The 23042-nt window shown below is 42.1% G+C and overlaps 1 protein-coding gene and 1 long non-coding RNA gene across 5 annotated transcripts in view; one reads left to right on the forward strand and one right to left on the reverse strand.

Moving 5' to 3' along the window:
• Window positions 1-386: 386 nt before the first annotated feature.
• LOC114061750 lies at window positions 387-1215 on the reverse strand. The gene is made up of 2 exons (XR_003572200.1): window positions 1102-1215; window positions 387-710 (listed from the first exon to the last, which is right to left on the reverse strand). It is a non-coding gene; the product is annotated as an uncharacterized LOC114061750 (long non-coding RNA).
• Window positions 1216-14205: 12990 nt separating this feature from the next.
• ST3GAL3 (ST3 beta-galactoside alpha-2,3-sialyltransferase 3) overlaps window positions 14206-23042 on the forward strand; it is a 131516-nt gene continuing 122679 nt past the window's right edge. For 2 of the 4 annotated variants that reach the window (XM_027892547.1, XM_027892559.1), the window contains exons 1-2: window positions 14206-14293; window positions 16009-16143. In XM_027892547.1, the coding sequence (XP_027748348.1) occupies window positions 14221-14293; window positions 16009-16143 (208 nt within the window). In that variant the 5' untranslated portion in view covers window positions 14206-14220. Of the gene's footprint in view, window positions 14294-16008; window positions 16144-17599; window positions 17764-23042 lie in introns of those variants that run through there. The other 2 variants (XM_027892564.1, XM_027892555.1) reach the window with 2 other exon arrangements.

Consider the following 23042-nt stretch of genomic DNA (forward strand, 5'->3'; position numbering starts at 1 on the left):
AACCCTGTCTTGGCTTTACAGAAATGAACCAGAAAATATTTCTGTGGTTCTGTTGACTGACTCTCATCTTCCTTAAAGGATGGTCTTTAAATTTTATTTTTTTTTTTTAAGTTATTTTTAAGAATAAAACTATATCTTGTTTTCCAATCATGGAAGAAGGTCTTGGGACAACAAACATCACAGCCAACCCAAAACATGGCTCCGTAATGGAAAGAAATCAATATACTTGGAATGTCTTTACAGGAAGGGAATTAATGAGTTAATTCATTAACACACTAGGTAGGTGTTTTTGATGGCCAGGGCTGGATGTCACCTTGTGCAGTGCCGCTCTGGAACAGCAGAGGGTACTGTTGGTGCGAGATAAAAAAAGTTTTTTCACACGGAGCTTGGAAAAAAGCGCCTTTTTTTTTTTTTTTTTCCCCTCCTAATATATTCTTCATTGGAACTGTTGACATGTTATTACATAGTTGCCTTTGGATCACCGCCTCATCTTCATAGCATCCATTTATAGATTTACTAAGTAGTTTTGTGGACAATCCCCCAATTAAGTATGAATGTTTTCTCGTTATTTTTGCTGTCACTAAAAGTGCTTCAGAGATGTGTCTTCTGATACTGGGCTGCTTTTCCTTCAGTGTTGTGGAAGGACTGTTCCTGCTTTGTTCTAGACTGAGGAGTTGATTGCCCTGGAGCTTTCCAGAAAGCTTTTTCTTCTGGAGATAAAATATAAAAAAAAAGAACAATAAAAGGTTTGGGGACAAAGTTGCAGTTATTCCCTCTCTTTTTGTTGGACAGCCCTCATCTCTCCTCCTGTGTTTTATTTACCACACTCTTACATAGTCTCTGGCTGCTGTTCACTAGAGTTGGGTTTTATTAGAATGTCAACAGGTGGGCTGTTATTTAAGACCCGCTTTTAAGGAATGTTACCACTTTGCCAGGGATCATTTCAGTTCTGTGGAAGGGCCCTGAGCTTTCCAAATCTTAAGTTTCCGAGGGTATGGTTACATGGTATGTTGATTTTTGTGGCAAATCCGCTCTAAGTGACTACACGGTAACACTTTTAAGGACTGTTTTCAACCAAACCTCTTGTTTCTACCACTTAACCTTGATCCACCTGCTTCTGTTCACCTGGTGGTGTGGCAAACAATGCTCCAAACCAGCAGAAGACCAAAGTGGGAAAGCATTTTGTCAGTTTGACCATTCAATCAAAGGAGTTCTTGTGATGGCTCAAAGAAAGGGACACGGGGGAAGGGGCTGTTTGGGGCTGTGGTGGGAAGCTGTCCCTCCTGTGACATCGCCATTTAAATTTTCACCAGCAGAATGCAGGGCATTAATAAATCCACCAGCCTGAAATCTTTTCGTGGGTGAAACTCGAGGGGGGACTTTGTCAGTGCAGGACACATCAGTCGTGTGGAGTATATTGAAACAACTGCAGAGAAACTGCCCAGATCCTGTGAGCTAATTCAGGTGATTCCTGGCCAGAACACTCCCAATTTGCACATTGTTGTATTTAACTGGCTGCTCCTCTTGTGAAAGCCAGTACTAAGGAACAGTTTATTATGGGTAATAGTCGTGACCCCAGCAGGACCATTGAATTTTCACTCCTGGACTCAAATAGTAGCCATTAACAATATATTTCATTATCCTGGGAAGGAAAAATCTTTGTAAGTGAACCTTAACCTTGTAGTTATTACCTTTATCCTGCGCTCTGCTCGGGATAAATTCAGTTCTCACTTTGAAACACATTGTTAAGACTGCTTGCCTGGCACAGCATTGTCAGCAGACTGGAAGGTCTGCCTTTTCTGCAGTTGACTCCTCTGCATTTAATTTGTTCTGAGTCAGCCTCAAGTGAGGAGCAGTACTTGCACTAAAACCCTGAAAGCAATACTGATGTAGAGCAGGGGTGTTTCACAGTCACAAAATAGTTGAGACTGGAAGGCAGCCTTACTGTGCAGTTGTGGTTCTTTCTTCTGTTTGAACAGAATTCTTTGCTTTTCAGTCTGTTCCCGCTGCCTCTTGTCCTCTCACTGGGCACCTCGCCTGAGTCCATCTCTGCCGCCTTTAATCCTTCCCATCAGGTTACATTACTAAGATCCTCCTGAGCCTTCTCTGCTCAAGGCTGAGCAATCCCAGTTCTCTCAGCCTCCCCTCATGGCAGATGCTCCAATCCTTTAATCATCTTAGCTCCTTGGACTTGCTCCAGTGTGTCTCCCTTGCCGTGTGGAGCCCAGCAGTGGCCCCAGCCCTCCAGCAGTGCCCCCCCAGTGCAGAGCCCAGGGAAGGGCTCCCCAGTCCCCCCTCCTGGAGTATCCCAGCGTGGTGTTGGCCACCTTTGCAACCAGGGCACGTTGCTGGCTCAGTTCAGCTGCTCCACCCGGATTCCCAGGTCCTTCTCTGCAAAGCTGTTTTCCAGTGGGTTGGCACCCAGCCTGGAAGGCATAGTTGTTCCTCCTCAGCAGCAGGACTTTGCATTTTTCTTTGCTGATCTTCATGAGATCTGTCTGCCCGTTTCTCCAGGCCTTTTCCATGTTTTTTTTTTCACAGCAGGAGGCCCATATTTTCTCTATCTGCCTTTTTATTGCTAAATTACCCATAGAACTGCTTCTTGTTCCTGTTCATGTCCCTCACTGTTTTCAACTCCAGGCAGGATTTGACCTTCCCAAACCTGTCTTTGCTCACTAGGGTGATGTCTCTACATTTGTCCTGGCTCACCTGACCCTGCTCCCACCTCTTGTGTGCGTTCTTTTTATGTTTAAGTATTGTTAAAAGCTCCTTGTTCATCCATGTGGGTCTCTTGGTGCCTTTGTGTGATTTTCTGCACGTTGGCTGCATGATCCTTGAGCTTGGAGAAGGTCATTCTTCAAAATCAGCAAACTCTCCTGGACCTGTCTGTTCCCAAGGCCCGTATCGTGTAGGTTTTTGTGAAGCAGGTCCCTGAATTCTGCTCTCCTGAAGCCCAGACTTATGATCCTGTTCTGAGATCATGGTGCATTTCTTCCTGGTAAAGCTGTCCTATCCTGCATGTATCCACAACAGAAAAAACTGCACAGTTACCCTAGGAATTATGTGGGTTGTTCTGTTTGTTACAGCTCCAAAAGCCATTCAGTATTCATGTGGTCATTTATAAGTTTCGTGTACCATGGGTATGGCCAAGGTACGATGGGATTCTGGCAAGTGATCCAGCTGCTTTTTCAGGAGTGGTTTTCTCACTGGAATTTATCCCATACCTTTCCTCAAGTTCTGCATCTTCTCCCCTCACCCCATTATCTGTAAGCAGTGGCTGTACCAGATGGTGTTAAGGGAGAGTGGATACAGTGCTCTTAAATGCTGTGCTTCTGACGGATCCTAGTTAGCATCCAGTATTCCTGGTCATCACAGATGGTGAAATGCTGGCAAAAATGCTTGCAAAGTGATTTGAGAAGGCTCTGCTTGCTGTCAGTCACTACTGCCAAATTAGCTTCATTAAAACCAGCTGTGGGAGAGCGCTCTGCTGCAACTGATAACTCTTGTTTCCTTCTCTGGAGTGTCGCTGGGCCCGGGGCTGGTGATAACGAGCTGCCTGGATGCAGGGAGGATCTTGAGGTGGTTGCAGTTCTCTTCCATATGTGCAATTTTGGAGCTGGCCCTAAATCCTGCTCTTGGCTTGCCTTTTTCCATATGGAGTCCTTGGCCTGGAGATGCTCAGCTCTGTGTATCACCTTGAATAGCACCTACAATGGTTAGTCTTGCCATTACTTGGTTTGCTTTGGGAGAGTTGACAGGAATGTTTGTTCTAGTCTGGTTTAGAGGGAATGTCAAGGTTATCGTGCCTGGGAAAAATGCTCTTTTATTAAAGTTTAAAAACCTCACAAAACCGAAAGAAGCTCTTCCCCTACAACCAAACCCTGACTTTAAACAGCAACAGCTTAGGCCATTTAGAAACATAGAGTTTGCTTTCTTGGAGTGATCAGCAGGCCTTTGTGTTTTGTGAACTGCTGTCTCAGGCTTCTGCAATATTCTTTTTTTGTAGAATGTTCTATTCATTGCTGTCTCCCTTCACTTAATCCTTCTCCTTTCTTTCCCTATCATCTGTTCAGCTGTGCAGGCAGTTTCATAGTCAAACTGAGGGCCAAAAAGTTGCCAACGTTGATGACTTGTCACAAACCAAGAAGAGGCCATTTTCCATTTCTGAACTGATCCCAGACCTGCCAACATCAAGCTGTTGGGTTTTTTTGCCAGTCAAATCAAGTTGTGTTAGATGAGGCAGCTGTTTTAGAATAAGGTTAATAAAATGACTGTTGCCTTTTATAAGGAGTTCTGCTAGTGGAGTAGTCCAAAATTTGTGCAACTCTAAAATTTGTCAATCCCAGTGAGCCTGTGAAATCCTGGCTGGGAGCACACTTCAGCAGGTGGCTGGAAATGCTAATAAGGAATGGAGTCTGTTGTGGAACGCTGTGGAAGTTTTGTCTTTCTGAGATTACAGTGGATTTTCTTTGTGGAAATTGAATTAGAATGGGAGTTGCTCTTGGCACCTCTCAATTTCTGGAGTTTCAGCTTTTGGTGAAAAAGTGAGTTGGCAGTTTCACAGGATCTTAATAAAGAAAAAATTGTTTTGGTGATGCTGCTACTGCTGGATGCTGGATTACTGTTTCTAAGCAAGCTGTTCCCTTGTCTTGGTATTTTCATTAAAGTAGTCGGTTGATACGGTTTGGTTTTTTTCTTTCTGTTTTTTTTTGGGGTGGGTTTTTTGTTCAGCTTTGTTTTCTAGAGGCATTTCGTTTGCTTGTTGCAAAAACACACAAGAGACTTTGTGGCTTTCCCAAACAGGGTCACCCAGTGTGTTTGGATGCAGTGTGGTTCTCTGCAGTTCTCTGGTAATTTACTGCCTATTCCAATTTTGCTCACAAGCTTTGTGTCTCTTCAGGCTGACAGTCAAAGGTCTCTTAAATACAATTTATCATTGGACAGTAAATGTTCTTGTAGCACCTTTTTTTGTCCCTTTGCTCCTTAGAGGAGTGGCAGCTTGGTTGTGCTTTTAGTCTCTGCTGACTTGGAAACTTCACTATGAGTTATTTTTTTAAAGAAGGCTGGCTTGCTTTGTCAAACACTTCAGTGAGGTGCTCAGCAGTTTAATTCCATCGATCCTAGGGTGGAACCAATGCTTCTTCTTATTCAACCTTCTGGGTGTCTTGGAATTATTTTAATTTTTTTTCTTTTTCCTCACTGGCTTTTTTTCTCTGCCAAGTGCTAATTTAAAGGGATTCATTGTATTTTTGTGTGTGGTGTGATGGGAGGAACACTTTTCCTTTAGATTGTCTCCAGCTGTATTTGTCCAGGGGCTGGGTGGTGTGGTGATCAACTTCCACTCCTGCAGCTGCTGTTTCAATAAGTTTTTCATTGTCCTACAATTTCGGCACATGGAAATGAGGCCCTACTGACAGGATTTAGTCCATCTCTGAGTTATTTTCCTTATGTTTTGATGAACCTTTTCTTTAAAATTCAAATTGAACACTTGTGTGGAAGAAAATAATAGGAAATGAGAGTCCCTATGTGCACTATTCAGAGTTACTGTGTTTTTTTATTTTGTTGTTGTTGTGGTGGTGGTTTTTTTTTTTTTCCTTTTGAGTATGAGAACTTCCACAGTCAAGCAGATACTCTGGGTACATCTTTATTTCCAACTTGCTTGTGTTGATGTTTGGCTTTTGTGTAGACATAATGCCCTTTGTGGACCAGTTAGTGTGTCTGTAAGGTAAAGACAAGCTGAAGGCACACAAGCTGCTCCTCAAACCATTCAGCTGGGGAGGAACTCATGCTGGGCATGTTTCTATGCGTGTCCACCACCTATAAAATCACAAACTCCTCAGGTTTTGGAATCAGTTGTGGCGATGCTGTTAAAAACTACGCAAATTCCCCCCAAACCTCCCCCTGGCCCCAAACTAAAAAAAACAAAAAACAAAACCACTGTGAGTGAAAAGTAGATCCAACAGACTTTCTGCTCAGTATCACCTTTCATGATAATAAATGATCTAGGTCGTTGTAATGCAGAAGAAATTCAAACATGGCCATTTTCTGGAGAAGATGCCTATAAAGGACTTGTATTCAGAAGATGTTTTATGCTCATACTACTTCTCTTGCACCTTCCTGTCATTTGTCTGTGCTCTGGGCAGAGGGGAGGGAGGTGACAAGTACCCCTGTAAAGCTGTGCATGTGACCTTGCTGGCAGTCGACTCTGGCAGCTGGGCCAGATGTTGTGTGCTTTAAGGCTTTGGGAGGCTTTTGACCATTGGCTTAATATCATGAGCTGTAGATCATTCTGAAAACAAATGTGAGCTTCCTGATGGAAGTATTTGTACTTCTGCTTTTGGGAAAGGAGGGGTTCCTGAGCTCTAGCTCGGAAAAGCCAACACACAGAAGAAGGTTTTTTCCACGTGAGGGAGGAAAAAAGAGTTGAGTGGTTCCAGTAGGCGTAAAACCAAGACAAGACTATTAAAATAGTTGTTGTCCTGATTGTCATTAATTGCAGAGATCTTTATTTACGTAAAACAGCAAATAATGTTGTTTTATCAACATTATTCATCAGCCTTCCACAGCTCTCTGACAGTTGTGTGAGCATATGTAAGTTTAAGACACAGCTCTTGGACTGTGTTTTGTTAGGGTAAAATCTCATGTCCACATTTAATAAAAATGCTACAAGAGTAAAGCAATTTATTTCTAATTATGAATGCTTTAGATTTCATAGCGTCCAAGCTAACAATATATATTTTGTTTGCAATGTGAAAATACAGAATTAATTTTCTCTGTGCTGTGTAATTCCCCAACTGCCAGTATCCATTTTCTGTCTTGCCACATGGATTGTTATCGTAGAAGAGAGAAATTTTACTGTTTTGTAATTTATTGTATGTTCCACCATGGAATTTGGGACCAGACTGACTTCGTGCTACAATAATAATTCAAACTAAAATATGGAGCTTGGCTTAGGAGACCACGAGCTCCTTAAAATACTAGGAATCTGCTTGGAGTTTCTCTCCATCAGGGAAAGAACCTCTTGGATACCTACCAGCTTTCTTGGTAGAGCTTGGCCTGGGTGTTTTTGTGACTTTATGGTAGTTCTGGACCTTCTCTACAGTTGTGCTCCTCAAAGCCGCGTATGTTTTCGTTCAACACCTGCAGCGCTTTGATCTCCCCTTCTCCTTCGTATTTGGGAACTGTCCATGTCTCTCCTGGAATGAGCAGTGGGAGAGGCTGATGCTGCTGGCCTTCCCCTGGAACAGGGGAGCTGCACATACTGGATGCTCAGCCTGTTGGTCGTGGCCCTGCGAGGTTATGGGGTAGATCCAAATAAATACTGATCTTATGAGTAAAACACACCGACCCTTCTTGCTACCAAACAGTTATTTGGGCCCTGCTGAAGACAATGGCAATGTAATATCCTTCTGAAGCGTTTGCCAGCTGGCACGGGGCACCACATCTTTTCATTCCACTCATTCGTTGCAGAATAAATAAAATTGGCGCGCTCGGGCCTTTTTAAAAATACATCTGTTCGGAACATGAGCGTTGTTTCTTCTGCAGTTCGTTTGCCACCTCACTGCAAATGCCCTGGTGAAAGAGGAGCGGTGCACAAAGCAGAGGGTGTAAAGGTTGGTTAGGTTGCATGAAATTCATAAATATTCGTTAAGGGAATATTACTGCATCTTTCAAGTTCTGTATCACTAAGAGAGCTGTATTTTCAATTAAATTACAGGAAATTGAGAGGTGATAGGGAATTACTTTCTGTTTACAATGTAGCATTAAATTCCCCCAGATGAGCGATAATTCTTCGCTATATCCATTCTTGGCTCTCAGGCCTTTTATCCGAGGGTCTTTGGAAAAAAGCAGATTGTTTATTTTTATAGATGGGAAACAGTCTAATCGAAGGATTTGTTCAGGGCTGCACGGGTTATAGCGCAGAACTGCCCCTACTGGCTGTGGTTTAGTTTGGTTTGTGGTTTGGTTTGCCCATGAGTTTGCAGAGACAAGCTCTGAACCAGCCGTGCCTGCCCTGCCCAGAGCAGAGGTTGTGCTGAGCCTCAGGGGGCTGTGTCAGGGTTCTCAGTGTGGAAGCTGGATGTCTCCAGGCTGAGGCACAAAAGGGACCAGAGTGGATGGCCAAGGAGTTTGGGTTCAGACCTAACCATGGCTATGAAGTCACCTATCAATAAAACAGTTGTGTTGGGTCAGCCACGAAAACGGAGAGAGAACCTACTGGCCTTCTTTAGCACTGTGTGCTTTATAGTGATATTTAAAGGGACCCTGGCTGGAGCAACAGTGCAGAAACTTTTCACTTTGTACACTGAATAAGGTAATTAATAATTAGGGAAGAATGAAATTCTTCCGTTCTTAGGATATTTCACAATGATGTGTGTTTTCCCAAATGAGGGTGAATCTTCCCTCACAGTTACGTTATCTGAAACAAGCACCAACCCCTTCCCACACCCCTGCACTGAAACAAGTATAGCCAGGTGGCACACAGGACAGGAATTCAAATTTAGTGCAACCTTGTTTTAAGACACTTATTAAATCCAGAGTTTATTGGAAATATTCTTTTCTTTGCAGTAAGGTGTTTCCTGTTGCTGAAGATGTGTCCTGTTGCCGAGTGACTTTTTCCTTCCCTTAAAGGGACCATGTTTGAACTTTGAACTGAGTCTCCTATCACTTGCAGACAGCACTGGCCTGAAACTCTGCGTATGTTCTGCTTGCCAAAACTTGCAGTCCTTTTATTTTCTGCTATTAGCTGTCACATCTGTGATTAGGAAGCGCGCCTGTGCTTCCTGTGTGTCATCATCATATATTTTTTATCTTAGATATTGAAAATGTTAGAATTACAGTGCTCAAACAATACACTTGAGATCTCAACTCCTTGTGATGTCTAAAGATGGGAGCACTACCGATTGTTTTTCACAGATGAGGTGTGTAGGAGTTGAGATTGCTGGTAAGGGTGATATTACATATGCGTTTTTGGACCTTCACTGATGTTGTGTGAAGTGGTGCTTAGGGGTGCCTTAATTAGTGCCTTGCATTTTAAATAACGAATATGAGTAACTCAGAACATCCTTGAGGCTGCAGTACAAAAGATGTTATTGCAGTGACCAGTGTCCTTAACACAGAGTTCTGTTCAATTCCTTGGGTATAAGAATTACCCAGACTGTCATGATAAGAATGGGTCCTAGTCAAAATATTTTTCTCTTTGGGGCAGGAGGTGTTCTAAGGCAGATCTTCCTGCCACATGAATCCCGACAGTAGCATGTTTTTTAAGAGTGGCACTACTTTTGTGAGCTTCATTTCCTGACTGGATAAAACATGAGAATAATTTTTCTTATTACTGATTTCTGTGTCAGCAAGTTATGAAGAGTTTTCTGCATTAAGTGTTTCTTCTCTGGTGTGTGTCATGTTCTAGAATATTGATCTGAAATAGAAAATAAATTTTGATGGCTGTTGGGATGTTTGATCCTGTCCTTTTCAGTACTCAGTAGAAAAAAGGGAAACAACTGAATGACAGAGTCCTATGGATAGTCTTCTAATTCTGCAGTAAAAATAAAGCACCTAATTTTTTTTTCCTTTTCATTCTGACTCTGAATCAAAATTTTATTTGTTAATGTTACTGCGGTTGCCATCTCCATTCCAGCTGATGGAGCTCTGCAGGATGTCTGGTCTCTTGATTGAGGTAGAAATTACATTAAACATTATTAAATACAAGTTGCAGTTCTGTAGGAGTCCACGGGAGTATCTGGAGAGCAGGGGTATGGAATGAGAAACCTACATGGATTATGCATGGAAAGCAACGCAGACCTCAGAGCTCGAGCGTCTGAATGAGGATGTGCCAAATTACAGCCTTATGTTGTGATGGATTCTCATATTCCCTGTTTGGCTTGGCCTGTGGAGTGTATTGCTGTAATGGTATGTGGTATTGAGGCTGTGTTAAGCCTTTATTATTAAACTCTTATAACTCCTATGGGACTGATGGTTTGTGGTTTCTCAGGACCACTTCCAAAGCAGCACGCAATCATGTTATTTTTTTTTTATTTTTTTTTTCCTGGGGAAGTTACTTTATTGCTGAAGTCTGGTTTTGCTTGCCTTTTTTTTTTTTTTTTTAAAAAAAAGAAAAAAAAAAGGATAAAAGAAGTTATTGGTTCAACTTCTTTGGTTTCCAAAAGGATGAGACAAATATCTACAAATCCTTGCAGGGAGAATCTGTAAAAAGCAATAAAAAGTTAGTGGCTTCTCAGAGGGACTTACTATCTCTCCCTCTTGGAGTACGAAGCTTCAGGTGTTGTCCAGCATGGCTTTATTTCTTTCTGTCTCCTACAAATCCGCAGTTTGTTAGTCAGGATCATCACTCATTTATGAAGACCCAAATCTTCATTTATTTTTCTGTTTGGAAACCTGAGTAGTGGAAAATAGAAGGCAGTTAAATAGTTGTCTGGTGTCCAGAAATGCCTAGAGCTGAGGTGCACAATATATGCAGCAAGATGAGTGATTTGATTTGCCTGTCTTGGGGACAGGGCAGTGTGGTACAGACTTATCCAGGCCCTGAGAAAGCTCATGGTTAACAAAACAAACAGGAGGAAGGACCTAAAAGGGGGGACACTGGAGTGAAAAGTGTGGGGTGTGTGTCCAGAGATAAGGAGTCAGCAACAGTTGAAGTGCATCCCTTGCCTTGAAATATGATCAGTTCACATACCTGGATGACTTAGCTGGGCTGTGGTGTAAGTGCAGAAGCAAATGTAGTCACCTCAGATTTGCAGGTTGGGGGATTTTTTTGACTTCAAGACAGAACTATGAAAATCCAGTTGTGTTCCTTCAAAGGCATGTTCAGCATTGTTGGAACTGAGTTTAAATTCATTCCCAGAGCAGCACTGAGTCTCTCTGCACAGTCTGTGTTGGATCTCCTGGTTCCTGGACGAAATGGGACTGCTGTGTTTGTTTCAGAGCAGTCAAGCTGCCCTGTAGGCAGGGACTTAAGCAACGCTCCTCCACACTGCAGAGGCGCTGGGATGGAGTGCATTCAGGTCACCCTGCTCAGCTCTGGTTTTTGGGGGATGATGGAGCAGATTCTTGTGTTGGTCTGATTTGCGGTGCCCTGTCTGGATGGTGGGGGGTGAGGGAAGGTGACCCAGAGCGTAGGTCCTACTGCAGCTTTAACCCAAAGTTGAGACAAAGTGACCCAAAGCAACTTCGCAGTCTGGCTCGTGAAGTCTCAGCCGTCATTATTCCTGGCACTGAGAGCCTTCCAAATAAGCGAGTGTTTATGCTGTCTTCACTTCTTCTGATGGATTGAACAAGATCCAGATTTACATTTGGATTGCGCTGTATCTTGGGGTTTTCTTATTTTTTTTTCAGAACTGCTGTAGTCACTGGAATAAAGATTGTAGTTAACATGAAAACAAGGTGTAAAAGGCTGGCACTGGGGTGTGTGCAGCCTGAAGCTGTGCATGTTGGCAAGTTACTGTGTGCCAGATTTCATGATTTGGTCATAAAGGCTGCCCTTCAGTTAGAACAGGATGAAAAACATCTAAGCTGCTTTGTGGAAATAGGTAGCTGAAAAGTTGGGGGCTGCTCCTTCAGACACGAGCACCTCTTGGCGCCTAAACCAAGGACCTGTGTAAGTGGGTGTGTTTTACATTGTCGTCTTAATAAGTTTTGAAAGATGAAGCCTTTGAGGGTTGCCTTTTGAAAGGTAGAGCAGCCTCAGGGGCTCGGGGAAAGGCACTGGGCACAGACTGAGCAGCCGCTTTGTCTCAGCAAAAAAAAAAAAAAAGTCTAGAAAGTCTGGATAGAGGATTTTGAACTGAGCGATGAGTGGAAGAGATTTGAAGCTTGAAGCAAGGAAACATTTCTTCTTATGTTTGTGAAAGCGGTACATGGTGTATTTGCAAATAAATAGCCGGCTGGGTAGAAGAAAGGTGACACATGATTATCTTCTCAGCTTTTTTAAGGTTTATAGTATCTTCCCTTTTGAAGTGCTAATGCCAGAAATAAACACAGTGTTTTAATAAAAACCTGTGGTTTGTGCAATTACTTGTGCAGGTCAAAGGGGAGTTAATTCTAATAGAGGTTATTCACAGTGAATTTGATGTGCAAACTGTGAAACTAACAGTTACGTGGAGGACTGGATTGGAAAAGGGAGCTTACTCTGCTTGTAAATTAATTTTTTTATATGAGGAAGATAACATTCTTAGTTAAAGGAGTGAAACATCATACTATTTTGGTGGGCTGCAATAGTGCTATTCATTTGGTTCTTTCAGTGCTTTTCAGCCATTCTTAGATAAGTCCTAATATTTCATGTTCAGTGTTAGAATGCAAAATATATTGTAGGAAAATTAACAACATTTAAATTTGGCATTAAGTACAAAGCAATACTTCATGATGATAAAAATCTCAACAGTTTTTTAGAAGTAGAACCCCACAGAGATACTTTAGAATTGATGGCAGATGAAGTTAATGCAGTTAAAATAAATTAAACTCCTTGCTATTTAGAATAATATAGTGATGTCTGAATTTTATTCCCAAAAGAGGAAATACAGTTGTTAAGTCCAGATGGATTTTTATTTTTATTGGAGTAAGTTTTGAGACTAGTGATATCTTCTTTTTTTAATGTTACTACCATTCTGTTGGAATTGAGACAGCATAGACCTTCTTTTTTTAAATCGTTTTAAACCCAGTTTGAGTTAACAGCCTTACTATATTTATTTTGAAAATTAGCACTTCCATACTGAATTTTTAAGAGCTGGAAAATAAGCACGAGGATGATGCACAGCGTAGAGAAGCCAAGGGCTTGGTCCTGTGTCAAGTTAATTGTCAGCTGTGACACAGAAACTGCCACTGTGATTGTCACCCGCCCAAATTTAGGGTGATGCAGCAGGAGCTTAAACTCTCTGCAAGCAGGCTAAGCCTGCTTGGGCTTGGGCTTTTTGCCTTGCTCTGAGGGCTTGCACCTTGACAGCATTTGTGGTGCTGAAAGTGATGTGGGTGATTAATTGATCACATCTGAAACTGAAGTTACAAAGAGAAACGTTCAAGGATTCAATCTGTTAATGTAGCCAAAGCTGAAAGGCAGTTCTGCTACTGCCAGGTCAGTAGAAAACTTCTCATTCCATAAAATTATTAATCCCGTCGTGGTGGTTTGTTCTTTTCTGTGTTTTATTCATTGACAAGTTGTCTCTGAAGTTCTGGTAGCAGAGTAGAGTTTTGTAGGCTTTCTCCTTCAGTTAGGGTTGGCATGAAAAAAGATGGCAAACCGTGAGGCTTACCACCAAAATAAGTGTTAGCTTGTCTCAAGTAAGCATAAAGCTGAGGAGAAACCCACTGTTGAGCATGATACCATATTGCAGCTCCACTTGGAACAGAATATCCAGTTATTACTGATAATTTTGCAAAGAGATTCTAGGCTGGAAGGGAGGTATGTGAGGAAAATGAGTGACCAGTCTAGGGGTCTGGATCATGGTGTGAGCTAAGTGCCAGCAAGCAATAAGGGATTCTGTGTGGCCAAATGCCAAGTTGAATAAATAAAGACCAGGAACTTTAAACCACAACTGAGGCAAAGGGTGCCCCAGCATGTAAAACAGTGACTAAAAGTATCAGGCACTTAGCTGCTGAGCAAGAACTGTCATTGCAGTCATGGGTAAAGCATTGTTGTGATCTCCAGATGGATAAATAAAAGGGTATCAAGTGGAGAGCTTATATTTTCTTGATGCTTGGCTCATGTGCTGCATAAAGGAAAAAGGTGAAGGTTACTGATGAATTGAAGTGCATTGAGTTGAGGAACCAGTAGTGTGAGTAAAGATGTGGGAAACATGGTGAGAAGTGCAAGCAGCACTAAAGGCTTGTCTTGGCAAACAGTGTCAGGGGAAGAATTGATCATAACAGGCAAGGCCCCTAACTGGGGACAAAGTATTGGTAATACATTTGATGAGAAAAAAACTCTCTAGTCCACCAGTCAAAGCGTGTTATGATCCAGTTTTGGTAAGGTCAACCAATCTTATTAGTCATAAAATAAAATTATTTTCAATGAATTGTAGGTACTCCATTGGGTAATGGTACTGCATACTCCGCTGTTCTGCCTTTGCTAGATTCCTGTTGTTTTGTCTGGTTGGTGAAGAAGTTGCTCTGCTTCCTGGTGGAAGGGAGCACGAGGAATTGCTTAAGCAAAATGACAAAAAAAATGTTACAGCAGGAAATGGTGCTGGGGGAAAAAAAAAAAAGAGGAAAATGAACTTGTACTCTTGTGTTACAGATTCAGTGGTTCTTTCCTTTGACTCCGTTGGACACACGATAGGCTCAGGTACAACGCTGTGTTCTTCTCTATCTCCCACCTCATGACAAGGCTTCTACTTAACTGGACATGGTAGCCATGTTGGGAGGCAGGCCACTGAGTCAGAGTTTTGTGGGAATCGAGCCAAAGTGGGGAAATAGGTCCTCTCCTGAGTGTAGTGGAAGGATTCAGCTGTAGCGTGACGCGAGGATTAACGTGCGGGACTCCGCTCGTTCCCCAGCAGGGCGGGTGACCTGAGCACGTCACATCGATGGTGATGCAGTTTGCGCTTCTCTTCTCATGTGAAAGGCATTAGGGTGATGTCACTCGCCAGCTGAGGAAAAACTGTCCCGTGCTACTAGGAGAGTTTCTTCTCAGCTAAACAAATGGTTGAGTTATTTGGGGAAAGACGTCAGGAACGCTTCCAGGAAGGAGAAGGCGGAAGAGTCGTAACTAAACAAATAGGGCTAGAAACTTTTTTTTTGGGGGGGTGAAGGTTGACCAGCATTATCAAACCCCAGGGCAAATCCTTCCCGATCTAATTTCCTTTGGAACCTGAGCATGACCCTCAGTTAAACTGAACCAGAGATCAGAAATTCTTTTGTGTTCAGGCCATTTCATTAAATCAATGACTATCCATTGGGCTGTGTGTAATGCTCAAGCTGCAGCCAAGGCACACCATGGTGAGCACGATACTTAATGAAATTCAGTTTACAGTGTATGTATAATGATATATGAAGTGCAAGGGAAAGCCTAAGAATTGCTCTTTTAACATAAAACCCCCAAACACTTAAAAGATGGGGGTATTTACCATCTTGCAGAAAAGGCAAAACCTTTCCTTGGGTTATTTTTTATTTTATCTTGCTTGCCAGCCTTTCCCTCTTAGATTGATAGGGGAAACATGCTGCCTTCCAACATAGCACCTGTCTTTTGCCTGCACAGTTTGAAAGAGAGCCTGCTGCCTGACACTAACAGCAAAGCTTGAACACATTTCTGATTTACTAACCCCAGAGCTAGTGGAAATAACTTACTTTGTTTAAAACACCCCAAATGTTTTCTACTCTCCCTGTATCTCCTCTAAAACTTATATCTGGAAATAGATCTATTCTGGGTGCATGGTCTGATGTGGGAATATCTCTAGGGTGCAAAGTGGATATGTTGTTGTGTTTATGGCGGGAAGACACCCTCTGTTAATTCTGTTTTACTAATTAATGTGTCCTAACTGAAGCGTGCCTGCCTCCTTCGGTATTGGACGATGGTTTCTTTAGTCTGCAAAAGTAGGGAGGAAGTTGCATAGGTTTGAGGTACAAAATCTGTGAGTAAAAATTCAGGGAAGGGTATCTGTGGAGTTAACCATAAATGTTGTGTTAAGATACCACCAATAGGGAAGTGAACTTAGTTATGAAAAACAGTTCAACTGCTCTGTGTCTTCGGAGTTCTGTTAGTATGGAGGGTGGGAGATAAGCCATTGGACTGTCTGGATCTCTTTTAAAAGCACTGATCGTTGTTCTGCTTGTATTTTGCAACTCAAGCTTGGATTGGTTAGGAGTTAAGACATCTTTTGTAAACCCTTTGCGACAAGACTGAATTTATTCATTAAAGGAATGTGAAGAAAACTCATATATTTGAGAAGGGAGGCTCAGAAATTTCCAGAAGAGCTGTATGATTATTGCTTTCATGTTTAGTATGCTTTGCATTATGTGTGATGTCTGTCCAACTGAGGGATAGCTTTCCTTGTTGAACAGGAAGGAGAGAGAGAAAAACTGTGGCTATTGTGCTCCCGCTGTCCAGCCCATCTCACCTTGCTGCAGACCCAGGAAAAGACAGAGCCCAGAAAGAACCCACAGAAACAGTGGCAGCTCCAGGCCCAGCCATTCCCAGTAGGTGATGTTTCAGGTTGGGGTAAGAAGGGACTAAGATTGCATACTTTGAAGCATAAAACAACATATACCTTTTTCTTTATTAGTCAAAATTAAACAGCTGAGCATAATAGTCTCCATGTTAAGATTTCATGCTGCTTAAAAGTGGTACTTGTGGACTTATATTTGCATATTAAAGAGCTTTTTAGTATTGCTCTTTGGTACTTGCTAATCATGCCGTCTGAAGGGCAATGTTTTGTTGCAGCTTCTGTATCTTACTTGAATTGACTGTTTGTCCTTATCTTGGCTTTCCCCTTAACTTTGTCCCACATGCAAATCTCGGTTTTCAGGGATGCTGAAAATCTGTCCTTATGCAACTCAGATTAATGACACTCTCTGGGTTGTTCTGCATAAACTTTCTGAACCGAGTGCTCAGAAGTTCATTTGGCTCTGGAGCGTTCATGTCCTGCTTCACAGGGGATTATCAGAGTAGAGGACGTGCAAGCCAAATGCGCTTGGAGTGAGGCTGAACCGTGAGGTTCATGCCATGGTCCAGCCTTCACAAGCCCAGATGTTTTTGTGATTCTCTTCACGGCTGTCCGTTCCCTTGAAAGATAAAGCTTGAGCAGCAGAGACAAGTGTTTCATGTGATGTCTAGGCCAGTGTTTCAGCTGAAGGAGGGTGTCGTGCTCTGAACTTGGGAAAACGTTAATCAGGGCACACTGTGTTTGAGGAGCCCCCTTCACTTGCCATAGACAGCTAGTGCTCCTTTTATTTTTTTCTTCCCTCTCTGGTTGCTTTGTTTTATTTCGTTGCTACCAAATCAAACTTTGGACCTTGAAAGTCGGATTTATATCCCTGCTATTTTTGTTCAAGACTTTTTTTTTTCCTACCTCCTGTGTCTGAGAGCAAGTTAAATTTTTCTTCTCTAAGCCTCATAGGGTGGGAGTGCACTGAAAGTGCAACTTTCCCATATGCTACTGTGCTTGCTGGAAATGCTGAGGTTCTGAATACCTTACAGCTGTAGGCTTATGCTGTTGTTAGACATGTTTGATTGCAGTACTGACCACTGGTTCAAAGCAGATGTTCTCACTGCAGGCTTAAAACATGCTAGTGCTAACATCACAGGCAGCCAAGTGTGATCTAGGTCTTGTTCAAGTTGTTCAAATATATTAACTCTTCCACTGTTGTTGCTTTTTTCCTGTTCAATTTAAATAATAACCCTTATCAAAAGTTTGGTTTATGCAGAGAAAATGGATCTTTACACTTTGGTTTAGAGTAGCATATCTGCTGCAACTCGTGTGCCTGTGAAAACCCACGTGTTTCCAGATGCTGAGTTCACAATGACAATGGAGTAATCACCTGAGAATTTAAATCTGCGCTTTCTTCGGAGTTTGCTGTTCCTTATGCCAAAGTCCTTAACCATTCTGGGAGAAGCTGTGAGAACTATGAAGGAAACTTTCTCTGTTTTGTTCAGCTGCTGAAGATGCTCAGATAACCATTTTGTGAAGGATGAGAATAACCCTGTGTCTGTCCTCCCAAGTACAACTCCAGAGTGAATTTGGTGACTACTTGCCTACGTTTTGGATGGAGAGTGGTATGGATGGAGGCCAGGAATAAAAACACAACTGAAACCACGAGGTATCAAATTGATAGAGTGGTGGTAGAGTCCTAGTGTATGAGAAAAACAGTGACTTGCAGAAGATTCCTCATTGTTCATTTGCTTTCTCAAGGAGACTCTGATAGTACAGGTGGCTACAATTACAAACTCTGGTATTTCCCAGATTTCCAGGTTAGTGGTAATTAATTTAGATATTATGTTAATTAGTAGGAGTTGTGAGGTCAGTGTTCTTGATTTGAGAAAGGCAACTTAAATTTCTGTTTGGAGCTGGTGTGGCTCTAATATTTTGTGGGGTTTTTTCCCTCCTAAATTGCATTTCTAACTGTCTTAAGGTTACATGATAATGATGGGAAAGGAGAGATGAAATTACTGTGCTGCACTTTCCTGCATTCCTGTAAAGCAGAAAATAAATGGGAAATATTACATATTTTCTCTGCTGGTTTTACTGGCTTTATTCTGCAAAAATCCTTTTCCCCTTTCATTTTTGATTAATGAAGTTCTGCTTCATTCTTTATTTCTTTGAGCTCTAGACTGTGGGAGCTGCTTGAATCTCTGCCAGTGACTGTCATGAAGCAGTTGCATAGTCCTTATGTGGCTTTGCCAGCATGTTCAGTATCATCTGTCTTCTTATTAGTGCTCTGTTCCACCAATTGAAAATACAGCTGTGAATGAGTTGAGGTGCAAATGCCAAGAAGCTGCTTTAAGAATACGTCAAATTAGAAGTATTTCAATGCGATTTTTCTCTCTCGTGTGGCATCTTCTCTGCATCGAGTCAATACATCCTGTAAGTCACTAAAAACCAGTGTAGGTTATTGCTTTGTTAATATTGTTCTTGACTTTTATTAGGAAATACGATACAATTTATGGAATAAAGAGTATGTTGGAAGGCTCAATAGGGCAGCATTAACTCCATGGGCCAAGTGGATTCGTGGTAGTAAATGAAACAACTGTTTAGCAAAGGTTGCAATCTGGCTTGAAACAGATGACTCTCTGGGAAAAGCAAAAGGGCATATGCAGTTCATAGGAGGAAATGTTTCGTCTTCCTATTGGAATCCTTCCGAAATGCAACTTACAGCAGTCAGTTGCTTTGCTACCTTTGGAGGTTGCTACAGTTCTAGTAGGAAAACCAGTTGTAGGGAGATATATAGTCCCTTGTTAAGGTAGCCAGGGCCTTTTAAAATGTAACATCCCAGAATGACCTCTTCTTTGGTTTACTGTACCTATTTTGGAGGTAAGACAAGCAGGCAAAAGACCTTCCTGATGGATGACCCCATACAGCCCTACCAGCAAGTGACTGCTCAGGCTGTAAAGCTGGGCCAGATGACTTTGGAGGCCCCAGGCAGGAATTCCAGGGGAAAAACAAAAAAACAAACCAGACCACCTTGAAGATATAGAGCTAGAAATTACTTCCTTTTGCTGCTAAATCAGAAACATTTAGTATGCTCATGATTTTAGGTGTCAGCAGGGCACGCAGGGCTTTGTGTCTGAAGACACGTTTCTTCCTACCCTGCTTTGAACTCACAGGTTTGTATTTCAGCTGTGCTGACAGTGCTTGGTGTATCGATTTCCACTAAATATGGCTGTTTTTCAGCAGGTGCAGTACTTGGAAAATGAATATTGAGCTTGGTGCAGCAGGATTGATGTCTTCAGACAGTTTGCAGTCTACTCTAAAGAGTAGTTTAGCAAACCCTTTTGTTCCCCTGGGGAAAAAAAAAAAAAAACCAAAAAAACCCAAAAAAACCCACAAACAACAAGGAAGCCTAAGTGAAGCTACGTTAAAAGTTTTTGGAGAATTCAATTTTTTTCCACACGTGGTGGAAATGTCAGATGTGGAGATGGTTCTACACAGACATAGATTGATGGGGTACACATCTAGTGCTGGGCAGCGAGGGCCAAGCACCGAGCTTTACAGGTGTCAGTTCTGCTGCTTCTGTGTATTTTTATGGAGCAGGGAAAGGCACCAAGGACTGGGCTTTGTCTTGCCTGTTTTCTTGGTGTTCTCCTTGATGTCACTTGGCCAACCTGGGGAAAGAGGTTGTTAAGAGTGTATGCTAAAGAGAAAATGAGGGTGAGGAGGAAACTGGAACGCAGACATGCGTATGATCTGTGCAGGACTGTGCTGAGGAGCCCAGGTGGCCTCAGCTTTGCTAATTATGAACTTGGCTTTGCAGTCTATTTTATTATTCCCCAGTTATTTCAACAGCCTCAGAAGATAACGCTTCCATCAGTAAATTCCATCACTGAAGAGGTTAAAGTGAAAATCCTTAGGAAAGGATGCAACATTAAGTCTTTGTTTATCCAGTACTGTGATTGCTCCTCAGTAATCCTGAGTGGTATTTTTTTAACCCTGGAATAAAAGGTTTCTTTTGTCCTTTTCAGTTGATCCATTTAACGTGACTTTTTTTTTTTTTTTAATTAATTCTTTCTTGTCTCTCGAGTTCTAGCAGAATTGCTTTGCATCATCTGAACTTTTATAACTGTCCACATGTGTTTTCTTAGACCGAGGTGAATGGGGGTGCATTTGACCTTTTTTCATTGCAGAGTAAATAATTTTACCTGTGATCTTTGCCACAGATGTGGACAGTGACCAAGGCTTAGTCCAGCTGGAGCCTCAGTTCTGCAGAGACCAAATCCACTGGACAGGATGAAATGTGTCAGGGTGGTCTGAGCTTTTCTTGGTAGGGCTTCTGTCTCTTGAAAATCATCCTGATTTCTTTGACAAACACAAACATTTTGAATAAAATTGCTAAAATTGAACCGTCTGCCTTCCCTCCTTTGCTTGCAGTTACCAGATAAACACAGAACTAGAAGTGCATGTAGCCTGTCTTTAAAAAATATGAGTTCTCTATTTCTGTGGACAAAGTTATTTGTACTGTTTTAAGTAGCTGTCTTCTAAAAGGAATAGTATCAAGTCATCAGTGAAATTGGTTATGGGTAGTTTGAAAGGATAAAACCAGTGAGCCAAGTTAATTCCTGGATTGTTGGTTTCAGATTAGTAGCATAAGGGGAAAGTTTTGCCCATTTTGCTTCTACATAGCTATATTGGCTACAGATGCAAAAGGCAGTTTGAAAACTTGCTAGACACTGTACACGGTGCTTTATGGCTTCCTGGGTGGTCTGCATGGAGTTTACAGACATCAGACAATGCATTTCTAACTTGTGGCCTGGTAGTTGGATTTCTGTTGGATACCTGGGAGAAATTCCCATGCTAATGCTAACATTGAATTGGGGCACAGGATTTGCATCATTTGTAGAAATTGCTATGCTTGGCTGTTCTTCTGTTCATATAATCCCAATTACATGCTTCATTATGAAGTTGTTGTCAGTTGTTAGTCTCTTATTCAATTCTGTTTCTTCCTGGAAACGTAGAAATGCATTTTATTGCTGACCTCAGATGACCTCTTGTTCTTATGGGGCACGATGAAGCTTCATTTCCCATGTTCACTCCTTTCTGTGCTTCTGTACAGTGCTGTACCACACTGGCAGCTGAGATCTGTAGCCTCCTAGCACAGGTAAATGTGGTCCTTAGCGTGCCTTGTGCTCTTTTAATAATGTTGCTTTTATTTCTCATGGGCCTTTCAGTCTTTTGTGGGCTGATAATAACGTAAAGCCTTGATCAGAATGTTCCATGATGGTATTCCAGTGGATGCAAACTAAGTTCTTTATTACCTTTACTCATTTTTTTGGGGGGGTAGGAGTGGGTCTGCCCCTTTCTCAAGCCATGAGTTATGTGTTTGGCCCCTCTACTATCATCATCACACCCTGACCAAACTGTGTTTTAGATTCAGTCGTACTTCAGTTTAGTGGGTCTGTGTTTCATCCTGTTTTAATTTAAATACATAACTCCAGACAAGGATTGCCTTTGCCTGCAGCTGGGCTATGTGTGTTTGGCTTTCTCCAGATATTTGGGGCTTTATCTGTCCTTTGTGAATCCAGGCCACTTACAGCTGGAATGTGAGCTGAATTTTGGCCCCTGTATTCGTAGCGATACAACCAAATGACGCTGGAGGTCTGTAACAAGACTGATTTTTGCTGAAAAGGAAGGTAACTTTGAATCTGTAATTTTAGAGAGTCCTAGTGTCTTTCCTGGGGGAGCAGCGTGTGATAGAGATTAATTTCCAAGGTAATAGTAGTGCTGACTTCCAGAAGTGCCAGTGAGTGTGAGGTGACCTGTGGTGAGGGCAGCATTTCTCTGCCTACAGTAGCTTGCACGTCTCACCATCCAGTGAGAGGAAGGACCCTAGTGGCTTCTGGTTTGATGTTACAGCCTGAAAGGATAATTTACACCCTACTGAAAAGCAGGAACACACCTGTGCTTCTGGCTTGAAACTGGAGGTGTTATTTTGTTTTGTTGTAGTTCATGCATTTCTTGGAAGGTGCCCATTGCAAGGGGGCTGACATATAATTTGATAAGATTGCTTTATGCCTCTGTCAGTAACAATCAGGGAACACCAAAACTTTAAACCTAGGGAAGGTAAAACATGCGAGAGAAACAGAAGGTAAATCTTGTGAAACATTGCAGTGGAGTCTGTCATATGTGGTGCTTAGAGTTCAGCACGTGTGTGTGTTTTGGTGCTCTGGTTGCAAAGCTCATGAAGTGCTGAGTTAGTAGAAAGCCCAGGATGTTGTTGTAGTTATGAGGTGATATAATCTCTGACTGCATTTCCTCTTTTTGTATTTCCTGTTGGGAAGAAGGGAATGTTGGCCTGAATGGGATAAGACTGGTGACAGGCGGGTCAGTGGCTGTAGATGTTTTAAAAAAAAAAAATGATTAAAAAAAAAATCATCAAGATCTCTTTTGCTGTTGGCTCAGTATGGATGTTGTTTTTGGGAGTCAGGAGGGTTAATAAAAATTGAAGGCATGTTTCTTTTTCTTGGAATGGATACCTTCCTATGCACAATCCTACACGTGGAGGAGGTAAGGTTGGACAAGACATAATTTCTTGTGGGAGGAATAAAGTGGGAGGAAGTTATGACAAAAGCAGCACACGAGGGAAACAGGACTGTCAGCATGTGGAAGGTGGAGGAGAGGAGCACAGGTGCTTTTCTAACGTCAAGTACAGCGGGGATGGTGGGTGGCACACGGGTGCTGGCAGAGAACAGACAGTTTGTACCAATGTGTTCAGCAGCTTCTGTTACCTAAGTTGTGTCAAATATAACACTTCCCTCAGGAATTAAATCTGAATGGGACTGAAACCAGTGGCACAGTTTACGTTGACCTGTCTGGGTGCAATCGTTTTGTCTTAGGTGCTTTGGTTTAGGTTTTCCTGCTCTGCTGGTAAGTGATGATGTGAAAAGC

This window comes from Empidonax traillii, unplaced genomic scaffold (genome assembly GCF_003031625.1).
Source record: "Empidonax traillii isolate 1590-97213 ecotype Southwest subspecies unplaced genomic scaffold, ASM303162v1 scaffold15:size5535645, whole genome shotgun sequence".
Taxonomy (NCBI): domain Eukaryota; kingdom Metazoa; phylum Chordata; class Aves; order Passeriformes; family Tyrannidae; genus Empidonax; species Empidonax traillii.